This window comes from Pagrus pagrus (assembly GCF_965226575.1).
Source record: "Pagrus pagrus genome assembly, chromosome: 2".
Lineage (NCBI taxonomy): Eukaryota > Metazoa > Chordata > Actinopteri > Spariformes > Sparidae > Pagrus > Pagrus pagrus.
The window spans coordinates 24,163,162-24,183,045 of record NC_140186.1 but is presented as its reverse complement, the minus strand read 5'-3'; the positions used below and the strand labels follow the sequence as shown (position 1 = coordinate 24,183,045).

Here is a 19,884-nt window from a genome sequence, read left to right as displayed (position 1 = left end):
AGCCAGCTGCAACATCAGACTGATGAGAATTCAAGGTTGAAAATGATAATTATTTGATGCTTGTCTCAGTTTTTGTGTGTGTATATCAAGTATTTCAGAGAGATAAAAAAAAACTGAGTGAGAAGTATTTTAACATGCATGCCTCATTGTTTTTTGTCACACAAGTTTACTTATAAATTATTCCTGATGTGTTTATTAACTGCTGTTTTTTTAGCCTGAAGGTGTCCTGATAAAAGCCCCAAAGATTATAACACTAGACCCTGCTAATAGAGGTGTGGGTAAGTGTGCTATTGAAGTCGCTGTAACAAGCAAAAATTGTAATGTTTTTATTTGTTCATCCCTAATTTGCCACCTGTCTCTCCCTTTAGGCGGTAAACAGGAGGTAATTATCAACAGTGAAATTCCTCTGAGAGATTTGATTCCAAACTCACCTGCTAGCACAATGATCTCTGTGACAGGTGAGAACAAGAGACATGCTTGAAACTAATCTCATCATGTAGCTTACAGCGGAGCAGTTTAACGCAGTGGAATGATTAGCAATATGACATGATCATTTAGCATGTTTAGCTGACTAGCATCGTAAACATGAATCAGGTCCACACCAGGTAATCAAACGTTGAAGCAGATGTTGCTCCAAGACTCTTTTTATGGTCACTGATATGTTTGTAACTGCCGGTGAAGAAGTGTTTGTCACAGATCTCAGTAAAATGACCATGTCAGCTGTAGATACAGACAAGGACAATACTGGGTATAAATTTAGTAAAATGCATTATTACCCAGAGACAGCAGAAAGACTGATTAATGAAGTAAAAAAATAGCATATGGTTTCTAAAAAAATATAATTAAACTGCAGTACATCAAATTCTACTACTTTTGTTGATCATGTTGTCAAAAGTTTCATAAAGGCCCTTTTTCAACAAAATCAAACATTAACCACCACAATATTAAGCATTTTAAACATCAAAAACTAGAGCTGTCAATATAATATATAGATTTTTCTACATGTTATGTATAAAATAACGTGTTTTTTCTAAATAAAATAAGGCAGATTTATCGCGCTCTATGACGCCTGTTGATCTTACGTCACCGAACATGTTCCCTTTGCTTTGTAAACGAGTCGGATTGGTCATGCATCACGAGTAAAACCCCAGCAACACTGAAGGCTATTGTGGTCTACAGGCAAACAGAGACAGGAGCTTCTCAAGTTAGTGGGCAGAGCTGTGTGGCGAAGGGAACACATCAGCCCATGCAAATCCAAAGAAACAGATTGTACCTGCATTTGTGCTTCCACTGACTTCACGCTGGCATGATAAAAGATCCTATTATGTTATCAGAATCAGAATTCCTTTATTTGTCCCGCAAATGGGGAAATTTCTTTGTTACAGCAGCCAACTGTCAGGAATATCACAATAGACAATAATAAAAATAAAAAATAAACAATATAATAAAATAAAAAGATAAGAAATAGAATAGACTCGTATATACATAATATTTACAATATGAACAGTGTAATTATACACAGTATGGGCAGTGTATTTTTATTTACAAATAATAAATATGGGTATTAAAAATTGTCCAGTTAGTGCGAACCAACATGTATATGGATATGTGTAGAGTTTTTTATGGCATAGTACACATGTGAGGTCTACTGGGAGCAGTGCTGGTTGTACAGTCTAACAGCAGGAGGAAGGAAGGACCTGCGATACCTCTCCTTCACACACTTCATCAGTCTATCGCTGAAGGAGCTGCCCAGTGCTGTGAAAGTGACCTGCAGGGGGTGGGACTCCTTCACCAGCAGCGATGACAGCTTATCCATCATCCTGCTCTCTCCCACCACCTGCACTGGGTCAAGCGGGCATCCCGGGATGGAGCTGGCCTTCTTGATAAGTTTGTCAAGTCTCTTCCTGCCTGCTGCCAAGATGCTGCTGCTCCAGCAGACTACTCCATAGAAAATGGCTGATGCCACCACAGAGTCATAGAAAGAAGTCAGGAGTGCCACCTGCACTCCAAAGGACCTGAGCTTCCTCAGCAGATGGAGTCTGCTCTGACCTTTCTTGGTTGCTGCAGTGTGATCAGTCCAGTCCAGTTTATTGTTCAGGTGAACTCCCTGGTACTTGTAAGATGTCATGTCATCATCTCAATGTCCGTTCCCTGGATGTTCACCTGTGTGCAGGGTTGTCTGTGTCTCTGTTATCCCCGTCCCTGATGAGGCCGAATAGCAGAGTCGTCAGAGAACTTTTGTAGATGGCGGTGGGGTGATTGGTGGGAGAAGTCTGCAGTGTACAGGGTGAATAGGAAAGGGGCCAGGACTGTTCCCTGCGGGGCCCCTGTACTGCAGACGACCGTGTCCGACACACAGTCCCGAGTCCTCACATACTGTGGCCGATTGGTGAGGTAGTCGAGGATCCCCCAGCAGCTTGTCCCCCAGAAGTGCAGGCTGTATGGTGTTGAAAGCACTGGAGAAATCAAAGAACATGATCCTCACAGTGCTTCCAGGTTTCCAGGTGAGACAGTGATCTGTCCAGGAGGAAGATGATGGCGTCGTCCACTCCGATGCCAGGCTGGTAGGCAAACTGGAGTGGGTCCATAAAAGGACCCACTAGAGGGCGGAGATGGACAAGGACCAGCCGCTCCTGGGTCTTCATCAGGTGTGAAGTGAGAGCAACTGGTCTGTAGCTGTTGAAGTCCTTAGGGTGAGGGGTCTTTGGTACTGGTACCACGCAGGAGGTTTTCCACAGCAGTGGCACTTTTCCCAGCTTCAGGCTCATGTTGAAGAGGTACTCCACAATCCTGCACATCTTGTCTGCACGGGACTTGAGGAGCCTGGAGCTGATCCCGTCTGGACCCATAGCCTTCTTTGCCTTCATCTTCCTCAGTTTGTTTCTCACCTGGATAGTGGAGAGGGGCAGATTGGAGCAGGGGGGCTGAGTGTCGGGTGGGGGAGGCGGGTGAATGTCAAGGGGAACAGAGGGGGGGGGGTCTGCAAGCTGAATGCAGTGGAAAGGGAGAATTAGGCAGGAAACGGGGGGTAGAAGAGGTGGGGGGCAGCAGAGATGACTGGGCTGGGTGTCTGGTCAAACCTATTGAAGAATAGGTTCAGGTCAATCACCCACGTCTGATCCCCTGCAGCCTGGGAGTCTGGTTTCCTCTGCCCTGAGATTGTTTTAAGGCTTTTCCAGACTCCACTGATGTTACTCTGCTGCAGCTGGACCTCCATCTTCCTCCTGTAGCTGTTCTTCCCCTCTCTGATCTTCTTCCTCTTCTTCCTTCCTTCTTCCTTCTGCACAGTCTTCAGCTCCTCCTTGTTGCCTGACCTAAAGGCCCTCTTTTTCTCCATGAAGAGAGCCTCTATGTCAGGATTAATCCAGGGTTTGTTGTTTGAAAAACACCGTACAGTCCTGGTGGGTACAGTGTTATCCACACAGAAGTTTATGTAGTCCGTTATGCAGCCTGTTAAACTGTCGATGTCTTTCCCATGAGAAATGCACAGTTCTTCCCACACAGTTGAGTCAAAACAGTCCCTCAGAGCCTCTTCTGATTCCTCAGTCCATGCCTTAACTGGTTTCCACTGGTTGCCTGTTAACAAGGGGCGTGTAAACAGGCAGGAGATGCACCAGGTTGTGGTCAGATCTTCCCAGGGGAGGGAGGGGGGATGAGTTGTATGCCCCCTTGCTATTGGCATAAAATAAGTCCAGTGTTTTATTGACTCTGGTGTGGCAGGTGACATATTGTGTGAATGTGGGCAGGGTGGAGGACAGAGAGGCGTCATTGAAGTCCCCAGAGATCAGGCAGAGGGCCTGTGGGTGCTGTGTCTACAGTGAGCTTGTGACTGAGTGGAGAACATCACAAGCTGCATCAGCATTAGCAGAGGGGGGATATACACAGCAAATACGATCACCTGTGTAAACTCCCTCGGGAGGTAGTACGGCCTCATGCTAACTGCTAAAAGTTCAATGTCCTTACTGCAGACTTGTGCTTTAACAGTGATGTGCCCAGAGTTACACCATCTGTCATTAACAAACACAGCCAGCCCTCCTCCTTTCTTCTAACCGCTCTCCACCGTCCTGTCCGCCCGCAGCAGTTGAAAACCATCCACATTAGCGTCCCTGTCCGGGGTCTGCGCCGTGAGCCACGTCTCAGTGAACACCATGATACTGCTCTCACGGTAGTCCCTCTGATGCCGGGTCAGTGCCGTTAGCTTGTCCATCTTGCTGGGGAGAGATCTCACATTCCCCATGATGACAGACGGGAGGACGGGTCTGTAGCATCTCCTCCTGCTATGGTGAGCAGCTCCGGCACGGCACCCGCGCCTCCTCCTCTTCAGCTCACGCGGGACATCGGGCCGCTCGTGCAGCGGCACCACGGCACTACTGAGGGCCAACAGCTGATCCCTACTGTAAACAATAGGGCCGCGTACGGTTTCCCCGGACACTGCGGAACAGCAAAAAGAGCAGTAATATGACCAGAGCGATAAAAGCAACTCTGGTCTTCATACTGCCTGTAAAAAGAGCTCCAAGAAGAAGTGATTAAAAGCAGATAAAAAGTACAGAAAGAAATATAAAAAGAAGAAAAAGCTCAAAGGTGAGCGAGAGCTGCTGTAACAGGCTGCCACTCACGCGGCGCCATCCTAGCCAAAAAGTATATAGTTGGGAATATAGTGAGAGAGTGCCTGTAAATTGTCTTTTCACATCATAGTTGTTGCTAAAGATGTCTGTGTCAAAAGTTGCAAATGATCATCTTGACGAGGGGCTCTGTCTGTATCCACTCAGGAAGAGAGCCAATCAGTGCACTGGTAGAGAAAGAACAAGAGTATAATCTGTATGTGGACATCCTGTTGCCACAGACGTCAAGGCCTAACAAGTATAACTTCAACAGTGAAAACCGCAACACCACGAGAACATCTAAAGTGAGAACACACACACACACACACACACACACACACACTTTGAGCTACAAAGTCAGTCTGTGCGTTCGTAATGATCTAGTAATCACAGACATGATTCCTACTGATTGTTTACTCTTGCATGTGTATGTAGGTGTTTGTTTGAAACATGTGACACACATTTTAAATCTCAACAGTTCAATGGTATAAATAAGGATGTAAAGCTGACGGCCATGGGAAGTGGAGAAGCAACGGTGACAGTAAGTAACACATTTTTTTATTTGACATTAATTTATTATCATCTGGTTTGCATTGTTTCATAAATGCCATTTTTTTAAAATTGTGAATTAGAATTTTTTCCACAATATGACTTTCCAATGTCTTAATGTTGCAAAAGATTATGCAGTGCTGTCATTTAACCAGTTGAATTTTTTTGTCAAAGGTCAGTTGTTTAAGCTAGGATCATTAAAGCAAAGCTCTGACAAACAAAAAACAAAAAAAAAATATAGTATCTGTGGCTGTAGCAGGCCTCTAATAAGCTGATCCAATTATGTTGTTTGGCCCATATGAAATCATTAGATAGCAGGGACGTGCACATGATTATAGAGTGGCAGAGGCTCAAAGTCAGTAAAGGGCACAGCGCGCGCCAAATTTTTTTTCAGGCCTTAATAACACAATATGTAGATTAATGTAAAATTAATAAACAAAGTACTAAGCTAACTACTTAGCTGTGTATCCTGTGTAGCTGTGAGTGATATGCAATTGCCATTTCTTTTGTGTCAACAAATTATTGTCAACATGAGTTTATTCACATTATCATAATACTGAGGTTTGGAAGACATGCAATTCAGCTGCAATTCTAAAAAGCAATAAAACACTGGTGTAATATTAGGCTATTTATTGTTGAAGATAAAGACTTTAACATTGAACAGTGAAACATTGAACATTGAAAAAAACTACAAAAATAAATAATGGAAAAAACTTAAATGTGAAAATCAGTGTCTCTCCTTCCTCCCTTACAGCAGGTTGCACATTAACACAGCTTACATAACAAAAAGAAAATCATGGGAGGGCAAGTGCAAACTAGAAATACAGGCTACACATCTAAAAATGTGACAAAACCAAGAAATTACTACTGTGACTGCTACTGTGAATGTTAGCAGGAACAGCAATGTTTACAACAGCAAAGTCACAATAAACTCAATATCTGGAAGATGTTTAAGATTTGTGGCAAGATAAACAGCCTGCACAGACAGCTGTCATATTAGATTATTCTTAACCCTTATTAACAAGCAGTTAGCTTAACAAGCACAAATGGGCGCTTTTCTGAAATATGACTCATATTTAAGCACGTTGAATAAGTGGAAGGCGACTTGTTAGCCCCCACAAGGAAGTTATGTCAATGGATTTATAACTCACAAAGGTTCAAGTCGCTCCACTGTCACATCTCATCTATGAGCGTGGTGGAGTTCTCGACGAGGCAGCGGCTTCTCTCTCTCTCTCTCTCTCACGCTCTCAAATTCAAATTTAAAGGGGCTTTATTTGCATGAAAGTTTAACAACAATGTTGCCAAAGCATCTGTCCAAATATCGGACAGAACATAACAAATAACAACACTAACACAACACCAAGATTGATTTACATTAATTATATATACAGTATATACAGTGTGTGTGTGTGTGTGCGTGTGTCGGTCACTCACTGTCCATCAGGTTGTGGCATGTTGACACATATTGGGCAGCAAGATATGCCCTGTCTCCTTCTCCCAGGAGCATTTTCAATTTTGATGTGTCGTTTAGCTCTTTGAACTCTGAGATTACCAAATTGAACTTATCAAAATAGATGTTCCTCGTTTCGTTGAATGTTTTACATTGTATGAGAAAGTGCATCTCTGTCTCAACCTCAAGCTCTCTCTCTCTCTCTCTCGCTGTCTCTCTCGCCCCTCTGTGAGAGACAGAGCGGAGCCACAGCGGACAGAGAGGCGGCTTTAGGTTCAACACACACACACAACACCGTATTACAAGGAAATGCGTACGGTAGATAACCGTGGCGTTTTTATACCGCTGTTTTTTTTACATCCCTATGCACAACAGGAATTTATTTATTCATTAAAAAAACACACACAAAGGGCACTTTTTAATACGAGGCAAAAAGGGCAGGGGCTCAAGCACCCCTTGGGCCCTATGTGTGCACGTGCCTGTTAGACAGGATACCTTTCTTTCTACTAACCTGCCTGCCTGCACTAACTCTGCCTGTGCACTCATTGTGCATGACTGAAGACTGAAGACGGATATATTTCTAAAGCTATTAGTGAGCTAGTCGCACAAGGCCATAGATTTATATAAAAGAACTAGATACCAGATGCAAAGATGGCCCTCTTTCAAACAAATGAGAATTGCTTGCCTAGCACATATGCCAAAAAAGGTTCCCTGGTGTATGCACTTACTTCCTGGTTTTGCAGCCCATTGAATATACGCTGTAGAGTGTCCCCCGCTGCCCCCCTCCACAAGTTCCCGCTCAGCCCATAGACTTTACATTGTAATGACGTCACAGATTTTTAAGCCTCTATCTATTGAAAGTTTTACAAATAAAAAACCTCCATGGATCAAAAAGTCATAGTCAACCTTTTTTGCGATACTTGATGTCATGTCAACAATTTCACAGATGTTTCTTTAATAATGTCCATGGGGTACATTTTTCGCTGCAATACCGCAAGTGGCCACCGGGCCAGATGGGAAGTAAGGCTGAGCGGCATCTTCCGGGGCCTACACAAGACTGGCACGGAAAGTCCAGCCAAAACTTCCCAATACTAACACACTAGTTGACAGCGGTGCGTACTAACAATAACCATGTTTGTTGTTTAGGTTCATAATGATAAAGTAAGGTGTTTTCTGAAATGTAAGTGAAACACAAGGTCGCTGGATATGGTTAGCAATGACAAAGATCTGCTGCACTCACAGTACACAGTCCCTGAGGCTGTCGTTCAGCAGCTAACCTAGTTGCACGGAGCACTCAGCCCCTGAGCCAAAAACTACGGAGCCCCAGACATGACATGGTCAAAAAAAAATGTAATTGTGGCCACAATATAGCTACAACGTGCGCACAAAATACTAATTCATGGCCACAAAATACTAAATTGTGGCCACGAAATACTAATTCGTGGCCACGAAATAAGTATAGAGTGCGTACGAAATACTAATTCATGGCCACGAAATACTAATTTGTGACCATGAAGTAGGTATAATGTGCGCACGAAATACTAATTAATACTAATACTAATTAATAATATAGTAGTCACAAAATACAAATTCGTGGCTACAAAATACTAATTCTTGGCCACGAAATACTAATTTGTGACCACGAAGTAGGTATAATGTGCGCACGAAATACTAATTAATAATATTAATATCATTCCTGGACAGCTGGGTAAGCAAATCGAGCGCACCTTCTCTAGAAACTGCAATAGCCTACATGATGTCCTTAAGGTGAGTGTCTTTTCTTATTCTTTTCTAGTCAATATGTTGTTATCCCGCATTTATTACAAATTAGTATTTCGTGTGCACGTTCTGGCTATATTGTGGCCACAATTTAATTCTTTTTTGACCATGTCATGTCTGGGGCTCAGTAAAAAACAGAGCCGCTGCTGCAGCAAAAGACGGGTTCAGCAGCTCACCCAGTCTACATAAATCACAAACCCACAACACTGAGCAGTAACTGAGTTGGTAATTTATGTATTTTTTTGACTACAAAAGCTGGGAGAGATTGAGGAAATTTGTGAACTAGCCACTCACTAATATCTCCCAGCTGGCCAGTGTGGCAGTCGGTGTCGGTGGAGTTCTGGAGGAGGGGCTCTGGCTTGAAGGGAAGGGTTAGGATCTTTCTAAGTTGGATACTTTTAAAATGTAGCTTGTTCTTGCTGGTTTCTCCAATCTCACAAACCCCAACTTTAAAATTGTACCACCAACAATCAGTGGTATACCCTCTCCTCTTGATCCTAGCAGCAGCTGCACCAATAGCTTCCCTCAAGTCTTTGAGCTGGTGATTTTATGTATTAAATCCCCCCTCTTAGAGGTGAAATGTCATTTTTAGTTTGAATTTCACTCGAGACAGTTGCCTTGTTTAGAATTATCTGCAAGTAAAGTAAAACCCAGCGTTCACAGAGCTCCCTGACATAATAACATATGTTTTACATAATAACTTGCCGAAGTAAGAGTCTGAGGTCCACACATTGATTCATGTTCAGCTTTTAAAACATCAGACAGACATTCCACACTACTGTGTCTTCATCAGATTCAAAATGGACAAAGCCATAAGGCAAACACCTGTAGTCAACCTAGAATAGTCTACAATATCTATATATGAGTGATCGAGAAGGATTGGGAGTTACTAATTGTGGTGGTGTTTGGAGGGTCCATTTTGACTTTTATTTTGACTTGAAACATTTAGATTTTAAATAAGGCCATATTGTGATGGGATCACATCAGCTCCGATGCCTGTCAACATGTAGACGTTCTGAACAATGACTTTTTGTCATTACTACATTAGTAGATGAGCAATCAGTGGTCAGGTGAGGTCATGACGCTGTTGTGGCTCGTAATGATTTTGAGAATATAAATACAAATAAAAATTTTTGATTTTTACAAAATTTGATTTGGAATTTTCCTCCAACCCTCTCTGAGGCCCTGATGGTAACTCACTGCTTTAAGATGCACTTTTATCTCTATGACAGATGGTGTCCCTGTACTACGCTCTGCCTACACAAATGGAGAGTGAATGTCAGAAGTTTAACTTGTCAGTGCAGCTCCTCCCAGGTAATTTGGTGCCCTCTGGCTCTTCCTGTCTTTCTGTTTGCAGTTGGTTTTCATTTAAGCAGTAGTAGTAATGCTTGCTCTGTTTTTGTCTGTTTGGTTTGTTTGTTTTTTCCTCAGCCAATTATTTTTCTTAGGAGAAACACAAAGTAAATGCTGATCAAATGTTTTGCTTCTGCAGATGAAATCACTGAAGATGAGACGATATACAGGCTGAGAATAGAGGTCTTGTAAGTACAGTGAAGACTTAACACTGACAAGTGTTACAGTGACATTTTTTTAGAGAGCCATTCAGTGACGGACTCGGAATGTTTGAGGGGCAGGGGCAAAAAAAAGTGTATTACGACACTATAAATGTCGTATTACATTAATAGTGAACTGGAAAGGTACCTGAGAGGGCACTTACCATGTTTCTAGCTACCACAGGGGGATCAAAGGGGGGACTTTCACAACATTTTAATGTACATGGGGGCACCCTGTGAATTGTTGCACATTACTGCTATCTCCACTTTTTGCAGTTCGATCTCACCCTGCATAGTTCAAAATGATATTTGAAAACATTAAGGGCTTTGCTTTTTTCTCACTTGATTTATATAAAATAATTTAAATTATCCTGTTCTTTTTCTGCACAGGTATAAGGACAACCAGCGCGATGCAACCATGTCAGTCTTGGATATTGGCTTGTTAACTGGCTTCACCGTTAACACAAATGACCTGAACTTAGTAAGAGCTTACACAAACATGAAAAATACCCAGGATCAGACAACAGTCTAAATCTTAAAACATATTTTATTTGTACTGAGGAACCTTTATGTTATTTTTTAAAATGTATTAATGCACAATTTTAGCTTTTCTGTTGCAGGGCAATACAACGTTAAGATTGTATTGTAGGATTTTTCATCAAAAGACCCATACGATGCTGGATGCAATACAGTACTATATCATGTTAGCCAAGCATTGTTACAGCTGATAAATAATTACATTCCTTAAATTTACATTCCAGATATTAAAGTCAATTTGATGAAAAGCAAGCTCGGATTGCCTGAACATCTGGGGAATCTGATATTCTCCAGTATTTTTTTGCAAGATAACAAGACCATTTAAATTTAAGTATTTAATTATTACTGATATTATTATTCAGTATAGTAATTAGTTACTTTGAAAATATAGTGGAAATACAATAACACATGACTTTGTCAGCTCACCAGTAAATCTGACTTATAAACTGCTTGTTCATTTGTGTGTGTGTGTGTGTGTGTGCGCGTGCGTGCGTGTATGTGCGTGTGTGTGTGTGTGTGTGTAGCTGTCCAAAGGACGTGACCCCATCATTGCAAAATATGAGATGAACACTCTCCTGTCAGAACGAGGCTCTCTCATCATCTACCTGGACAAAGTAACACTTTTTTTCCCTCTGTCCCCTTTTCTCTCTTGTTACTCTTTTCAAATTCAAAGTCCATTAAGTTTTATTGACAAGAGCGTTTGAGATTGTATGAATTTCTTGACGCTGGCCAAGTGGTGCTTCTCACACCTGTAGAGGGCTCTTTTGGTTATCTTATTTGTCAGTTCACCCAAATTACTAAATAACAACTAACACATTTTCTTGTTGTATGGTGCTCACAAAGAGACATTTAGAAAATTTGGAGCAATGTGGCTCCTAGAGCCAACATCCTGACTTCACTGTTAACAAATTACATTGGAACTACGTTCAACACGTCACCTGTCAGCAGCAAGGTCTGCTATTTTGTATGCGTATTTAATGGCCAAAAACAGATTAAATTAAATTGTGTTTCTCTCTCTCACACACACATACTGTACCCTTGTTGGACATCTCTGCAGGTTTCTCACACACGACCAGAAGAGATCACATTTAGGATCCATCAGAGGTTTAAAGTGGGCGTCTTACAACCAGCTGCTGTGTCTGTCTATGAATACTATGAACGTGAGTCTCCTACAGATATACTGTATTTTAACAAACACTCATGCCAGAACCTCAAAATATTTCATTTGTCTGTGCCTTTTAAAAAACAATCTTGTAGGACGGAGGTTTATGGTTAGGTTTAAGCACAAAACACACTTGGTTTGGGTTAAAACAAAGCAGTATTTTGGTCGTCACAAACACAGCTGTAGATGTCTCATGTCGCGTCAAAGTCACCCGTTTTTTTTTGTTTTTTTTCACCACAGACCCAGCTGCAAATGACCCAACCAACACAACCAAAAATATCCCTTTCTTTGTTTCCACAAACACGGTGTCACGAGTTCTCCTTAAAACTATCCAGTGGTGTCACGTTAACAAGTGTTGAAAAACTGCAGTTCCTCGTCAGAAATCTTCCACGTCCCCTCCACCTTGACATGAAAACCAGTTAATTAACATGTTATGCGAACGTGATGTGACACGTTTTGTGAAAATGCCAATACAACACGTAGCCTAAAATAGGTGCAGGAAATATGACTACTAAAATGTTATCCTGGTGACTGGGCTGAAAGATGTTTCACATTTACAGTTATGACTGCATTTTTTCTGCCTACAGAAGTCACGCCCCTTCCAGTGGACCTCATGGGACCTTATTTTATATACATATAAAAAATGACAGTAGTCAATGGGTAGAGACAAATACATTTTTAATCCTGTTTGAATTGTCATTTTTCAAGTCAATTAAGTCGCTGTTTGTTATAAAGGTAGTAAATATCATTTTGTTTTGTGTTAAACCGCTCAGTAAACTGCATCGTCTCCCTCAACACACGCCACTAACACCAACATGGACACCGCTTCAGCACAGAAAAAGTATTAACAAATAAATCTGCCCATATTGACAACTAGTTTTGTGAAAGAGAGTTATTCAGTTTTGTGAGTTAGCTAATATACGGGACGGACTCTACAAGGGTTGAGTTATGGGGTTTTTGTGGTGGGCATTTAATGAGATGATGTCACTAACACATCGGTTGGCTGTCTAGTCATTGTAATGTCTGTGTAATTATGTATTTTCACAGTCTTATATTTCATTAGTTTTCTGCCAAACTGCAATTTTATTGAGTTGGAAAATTATCTTTTAAATTCGACAAACATCATTTGTGTAATTCATGGCACAAGTAGGATCAAAATGATTCGTCTCTCTTCATTCACTACTGTACATATTTTTTTTTCCTGTAATAAAGTCCTATGGGGGTTCACTGGAAGGGGCATGACTACCTCAGGGTTGAATCTTGTGTGTGGACAAAAAATATTGGTACTGAGCAGTTGTGTCTTTTAACATGCTGGTTCAGCCCTGAAGTTATTTATCTTTCACTATGCAGTTTAGTTTAACAGTGAAGTGAAATATCCACCCTGGGGTAAAGAGCAACATACGACCCCTTTCTAGCTTGAACACAGCCCCTCACATATTCAAGTGTGCAATGAGCAATTGTTCACCAAGGCCATGAAAGTCAGTGTGTGTTCTCAGCTTCCTCTGGTAATACAGCTCAACAATTTATTCCTTGCTGAAAATGAAATAAGGATACATTTAGGACACATTTTAAGATATTAATGTACATGTACGGATGATGCTGTGAATAATCAATGCAAAAATATTTTTCAAATGTCTTTCTTCCCTGTTGCAGAGAGACCGTGTGTGAAATTCTACCGCTCAGAGAGGAGAAATGGACAGCTACTGCGGCTCTGTAGAAATGATGAATGCATATGTGCTGAAGGTAAACATGATGACCTCAACAGTCTAAACATACATTTGTTTTAAAGGAAAACAACAGACGACATCTGAGTCTTAATCTCCGTAGTCTGAGTTACATGACTGATTGATTCTTGACTGACTCAGGAGATCAATTCATTCAAGATTAATGAACAAGGCCACAGGATCAGTTTCCACTTCCACTTCCTCTTTCCATTCTCCAAACCAATCCTGTGGCATGATAGACAGAACCTGACGGCCCGAATCATCACGGGGGGTTTAACGGACCTTTTTCAGATGTTTCAGTGATCATAGCAACCCCAGGAAAAGATGGCATAGCACAAACAACATATACAGAAGCTTAACACTTAAGTCGCACCCTCAGTGACTTGAGACTTGACTTGAGAATCGCCCTCAAAAGACTTGAGACTCGACTCGGACTCTAAATGTCATTCCAGCTGTGTCTCAATTCAGGGGCCGCATCCTGGATGAATTGAGACACAGCTTCCCTCATGCGTAAACGTACACAAAGATACACTATGCCAGCGAGCACTACCACTACTGCTGCTCTCCTGTTTTTTATGAGCTATGCCTATAGGAACTACACACAAGGCGCAAACAACAGAATCGCTAAATGCAGTGTTTGCCTGAAGTACCTGAAAACACACCCAGATAGGACATTCCCTTGCCAATGTGAAAGTTAACCTCAGTGCCCATGGACAGTTAGGAAACATGTTTAGCTCAGCATCGGCTATCTAATGTCCACATTAGCTTGCTACTAGCTTCGTAGCTGAGGGAGGTTCAATTGATTAGATTGGCGTCCGCTGATGCTACTCAGCCAATCAAATCTGTGCATTCCAGGCGATAAACATTGTGACCCTGAATACAGACAGACGGAAAGACAATTGAGCGATACAGGGAGAGAAGACAGAGAGACGAGTGAGCCGGAGACAACAGAGAAAAATAAACACATGGTGCTCTCTAAGAAGAGAAAAGTGGACAGACTCATTCATTCTCCACAATAAACATTTTTAAATCTAAATATCGTTCCAGGCTCACCAATGAGTACCTGCACATGTGTATGAGAATGGACCTGACACCATTCCAGCCCAGATTTAAAATTCTGGCAGGACAAGCTAGAGCTCAATTCTCTCACTGAACAGAAAGTGGGGGAGTGGGATATAAGAGGGAAAGAAAGAGAAACTGTAAAACTGTTCAATTGTTAAGATGTGTTGAGATCTATTTGTTGTAAAATTGGTTGAGACTGTTAAGATGTGAAACATTAACAAAGAAAAAGGGAAACTCAAGCTGCTGCTACACTTTATTTTATTTTTCAAAAATGATTTTTAAAAAGCTATTTTATTGTAGCCCTCCCAACCAACTCTATTTTATTACAGCATTGTCATGGTAAAACCCCTTATACCTGATGACACCTCGAGCCTGGGAACTGAATTGGAGGGAGTCCACGAAAATATCAACCGTTTAATGTGTTTACTTAAACTAGAGCGTATGACTCTGCCTAGGGTGCATAGAGGACTGGTTAGCTTATTTTATAGCTACATTGTTATTGTGAACTTTAATACTCCCATGCATGTACCTTTAACACACTATAGCCCTAATAACACTACATTCAAATAAACATTTGTGACTGCAAATACACGTTGCAACAGGAAAAAGTGTTTATTACACAGAAAGAAAACATAGGCAATCACCCTTTACTTTTGACCTGGTGACCTTTGAGTTCAGAAAATAAAATAAATTAAAACTGCAAGCAGTGATGAACGGGCCCTCGCCCCCCCACGTACGTTGGGCTGTGGCGCCGTCAGAAGCCGCACGCCCAGATGTGTGCTTGCCCCTTGCCTGTGGAAATGTCCTACCTAAATGGGATTCGTGTCACACAAAACACAACAGTGACACCTTCAGTGACTTCCTGTGTCCAATGGGTGGCACTATAGATACGACGTAGTATTGATGCAGAGACGTATTTTGCGTGAAGAATTTGGAGAAAAAGCAGATTTTTTCAAAAGCTGAAAAGGAAGAAAGGCTGAAAAGTAATAGGTTGAAAGAGCTTAAAAAGCTGAACATTTTGATAGTTGAACGGTTTCTCTAGCTGAACATGAAGCTGAATGTTTTGATAGTTGAATGGTTTCTATAGCTGAACATAAAGCAGAATTTTTGAAAAAGCTGAAAAGGTTGAAAAGCTGAAAGTAATAGGCTGAAAGAGCTTAAAAAGCTGAACAGTTTGACAGCCAAACAGTTTATGTAGCTGCACAGATGCTGGAGCAGTAGCAGAACCAAAGGTGAAAATGTCCCCATAAGAATGAATGGGAAAACACCTCCCAAACACCTGCAGGTTTAGAAAAAAGTGTAATGGTTATGGCCAAAATATGTATACATTGAGTAACAGGAGACATTGCTGAACCATGTGATGTATTTTTTATTTGTGTAGAGTGAAAAATGAGGGCACAAGAGCAAGAGACAAAACCGGTACCGTCTGCTCCACTCCAGAGATTTAGGCTCAAAGTTAACACTGCGGCTTATGGCGGAGTTGCTGGAGTTCTTGTCACTCTAGGGCTTCCACAGCCAAAACTTTAAGTCGCACATCTGAAATAAGATGATCATATGAAAGCCAACAAGATTTCCTACATTTCTATGTATATATTGTCTATGTGAAGTAAAAGCTGTGGGACCCAAATCAAGCGGAAGAGAGTTTTTTCTAAAGTTTTTGCAGCTGCTCTCCACTCTAGCGATGATGTCACCCACTCTAGCTCACGCAATACACACCCATTATAAACCCAGAAGAGGAGCTAAAAATCCTTCAAACTAGCTGTTCTTTCATCATTTAGCAATAAAAGCGCCACCTATTGGTTGATTTGCACCAAATTTTGTACAAACCCTCATCAGGCCATCCAACACAATTACAAAAAGTTTAGTGTTAATTGGACTGTATTTCATCAAGATAGGCAAGACTGTGTGTTTGGCCACAATGTGCAGGAAATTGTTGTTTTATATTTTGGGCGTTCTTTGGACTATCACAATTCTTTTAATAACTTTTTGTCAGGAGGGTCCATAGATGCTGTGTGCAAAGTTTTGTGGAAATGGGATAAATTGCCTAGGAGGAGTTCGAAAAAATGGGTTAGCGGTATTTAGCGAATTTGCGAATGGAATTCTGGCGCGAAAGTGGGCACGGCCTACATCAATCAATTCATCTGGATTCAGGGAACACGTAGACATAGGGTTTTAAACTGTGCGACATATTATGTGGGAGTTATTAGCCAAAAACGGTTTTGTCTTGATAACAGCGCCACCTGCTGGTCATTTTTGGTGTGTGAGTTACAGGGGCCAGTCTATACCACCCCAATGAGTTTCATATCCATAAGTGTTATGGTGTGGGCACAGTGCCAAATCTAAGATGAAACTGCGTCCAGAGCGCCACCTAGTGTCAGATCGGTAACACATTCGTCAGGTATCCTCAGGAGGGCATTGGCAATGATTGTACCAAGTTTTGCATTAATCCGACCAACCGATGTTGAGATATAAAATAGTTGAATTTAAACAGTGCCACCTGGTGGTCATCATCCCAAATTTTGAACAGAGCCTTAGGGCCTCATGTGGAAGTAGGATCCTGAGTTTGAAGTCATTCGGACACACCGACGTCGAGATATGCAACACTTCCTCTCTGGAGCGAAATCTGCAGGAAGTTATAATTTAATAACTCGAGTATTCTTTGGTATATCAAAATTCTTTTAATAGCTTTTTGTCACGAGGGTCCACAGATGCTGTGTGCAAAATTTGGTGCAAATCGCTGAAAATGCCTGGGAGGAGTTCGAAAAAGTAGGTTTGCGACATTTGGCGAGCTAGCGAAAAAAAACGCTGGGCGGAAGTGGGCGTGGCCTATATCAGGAGATTCAGCACAATTCACTGAAGGCGGGGATATAAGTGTGATAAATTATGCGGGAGTTATTAGCCAAAACGCACTTTCCTTGACTATAGCGCCACCTAGTGGTGAAAATTCACAACAACAATAGATTATGAAATTTTTCGCCAGGTCTGATCTATATTCCAAGTTTGGTGAGTTTTGGGGTATGTTCAGGCAGTGAAAAATGTGATTTTGGGGATGGAAGAATAATAATAATCCGAGCGGATCCAATAGGGCCTCGCACGAGATTCGTGCTCGGGCCCTAAAAATAAATAAATACCCGGGTTTTGTAAGTCAGTTATGGTACCATATCGTTGGCGCGCATGTCGAGTTGGAGCTCATGTATCCTTGTGAAAGTGTTTCTCAGTACTCACGGATAACCACAGTTTCCTCAAACCCTCGCTCAGAGGAGTGAGGTGACAGGAGATGAAGAAAACTAGTCCTGCTGACACGTCCTCGTGCAGCAGCAGTCTCTCTGGCGACAGCGGGGATCCTGAGCACCCTCTACAGCAGCAGCAGATCAGCGGCAGGCAGGCATGTAGGTCGGAGATACACTGAGCATAATTCAAAACACTAATAAACTCACTGTTCGTTCTCATACATTTCCATATTGTTACCAGCTCAAATAGTGCTCATACTCACTCAGGAAACTCGGCGCAAAATATTTCTCCCTCACACACACGCGGTCTCCTTCCAGCTAGCAGAGACGAGGCTAACTCTAGCTCTATACACAACGATAATGGCGTCTCGGACACTCAGTACAATTCCCGGCTGAAACAGCTCTGAACTCGGCTTACTTCCACATTTGGTACCGGTAACACACAAACTGACCTTCCGGTTTAAGGTTTTAGTAACAACAGTAACTTTATAGTGTCTCAAATAGCTTACAACTACTTTTCCATGGTGTTGTCACTCTTTTTCCTCGTCTCTCCCCGTTACTAGCCCGAGCCTCGTCTCCTCTCTTTTTTTTTTAGTCCCACCCCCTTCCGAATCCGGTAGGTAGTTGACACTCATCTCTGACAGGCACGGATTGGCTAATAACAGATTGATACCTGGTTACTCAAATAAACAAAAGAAACGTCATGAGACATTCACAAACCATGAAAAACATGGGACATTTTAGTACCTTCCCCAAATGAAGTGCACTTATTAATTTCTCTGTATTACTTCAAGGTTATTTCACCATAGAACTAATTTAACAGGCAATATTGCAAAATATACTGAATATTTGTAAACCCAAACACATGAAATAACATATCATTTATAGCAGGGCGCTACATTATTTATTTTCACTATTTTATTTTTAAATGCAGCCCTTCTTTTCCTTAAAGAGAGTAGAAAAAATAATACATATCTACAGTATTATATATCTGTATAATTAAATGTTAAGTGACAATAAATATCGTCGAAACGTTTTTGAATTGTTCTTTCTTTTTTTGATTTGACAGTCAGTTGTTGATTACATGCAGACGTTGATACAACTACTAGGCTACTTCAATATATATCACACTAAATCATAACGCAAGTTAGAAATTATGATGTTCCGGACCTTTGCTTGAGGAAATTTTCTCTAACTGGACCTATTTGAATTTTAGTTGAATACCCCTGCTCTGTGCTAATAGACAAAGGAGTGATGATAACACGGTACATGCTTTGAATTCCTTAGATATAACTATGCAGTGTTCTAAGCAGACCGGATGACATGCAGCAGATGATAGAACACTCATTACAACCAAGACTTGAGACTTGACTTCATCTCTGGTGTAAACACAACCCAGTGAGGAATGCTAGCTGCATGGCTAACTGAGATAGCAGTCAGCGGTTGCTCTGGCAAGATGCTTCCCCCTATTGGTTTGGAGTATAAGGTCAACTGGTGGCCAGTTCTTACATATTGTACCCAGTGGCGGTCCTAGCTTGCATGACGCCCTGGGCGAACCTCACCTTCAGCGCCCCCACAAACGACAAAAAAAACTCACGCACAAAATAACTTCTTATTAAACTAATATTCTGAAATGCACACTGAAATGTGCTTTATTTGGAAGTAATTCGTGATGTGATTGACTTTAGGCGAATTGCCTTAGTTGTGCACTATTAGATGAATCTAATATGAATGTATACATAACTCATTTTGGTCTGCACTAACTGGGATATTTTCATACTCATATTTATTATTTATTAATAACAATACACTGCCCACACTGTTCTAATTACACTGTTTATATATTTGTACATATGTTGTATATACAATTCTATTTCTTACCTTTTTGTTATATTTCTTTTTTACTATTATTATTGCTTATTGTTATATTGAACTGTCCTTTGGCTGCTGTGACCCACAAATTTCTCCGTTTGCGTACTAATAAAGGAATTCTGATTCTGATTCTGAACCCCCTGCTTCACCACTCCCCCGCACCAGTAGGGAGAGCTGAGGTCCAGTAGGTGAACCTATCCGCCCCCCTCCCCCTTCCCCTTCTTACACAGCCTCTGTATGTGAGACTCTCAGCAGCAGCAGACACACCTTTACAAAACAGAGGGCGCCCAGCCGCCCGCTCCCCACAGGGCAACATGTCATAGTTGACTTGACGTGTAAAGGGGCAATACAAAAAAACGGAAGAA

At 41.5% G+C, this 19,884-nt stretch overlaps 1 protein-coding gene across 1 annotated transcript in view; it reads left to right on the top strand.

Annotated features, from left to right (window-relative positions):
• The window catches only part of LOC311250352 (complement C3-like), a gene marked incomplete at both ends in the record, with an annotated part of 30,543 nt that extends 16,674 nt beyond the window's left edge, over positions 1 to 13,869 (top strand). Inside the window, 10 exons of the mRNA XM_084341993.1 lie at positions 215 to 278; positions 369 to 458; positions 4,770 to 4,906; positions 5,080 to 5,142; positions 9,612 to 9,693; positions 9,872 to 9,920; positions 10,323 to 10,413; positions 10,994 to 11,083; positions 11,527 to 11,629; positions 13,808 to 13,869. Of these exons, the coding sequence (XP_084198119.1) occupies positions 215 to 278; positions 369 to 458; positions 4,770 to 4,906; positions 5,080 to 5,142; positions 9,612 to 9,693; positions 9,872 to 9,920; positions 10,323 to 10,413; positions 10,994 to 11,083; positions 11,527 to 11,629; positions 13,808 to 13,869 (831 nt within the window). The remainder of the gene's footprint in view (positions 1 to 214; positions 279 to 368; positions 459 to 4,769; positions 4,907 to 5,079; positions 5,143 to 9,611; positions 9,694 to 9,871; positions 9,921 to 10,322; positions 10,414 to 10,993; positions 11,084 to 11,526; positions 11,630 to 13,807) is intronic.
• Positions 13,870 to 19,884: the final 6,015 nt, after the last annotated feature.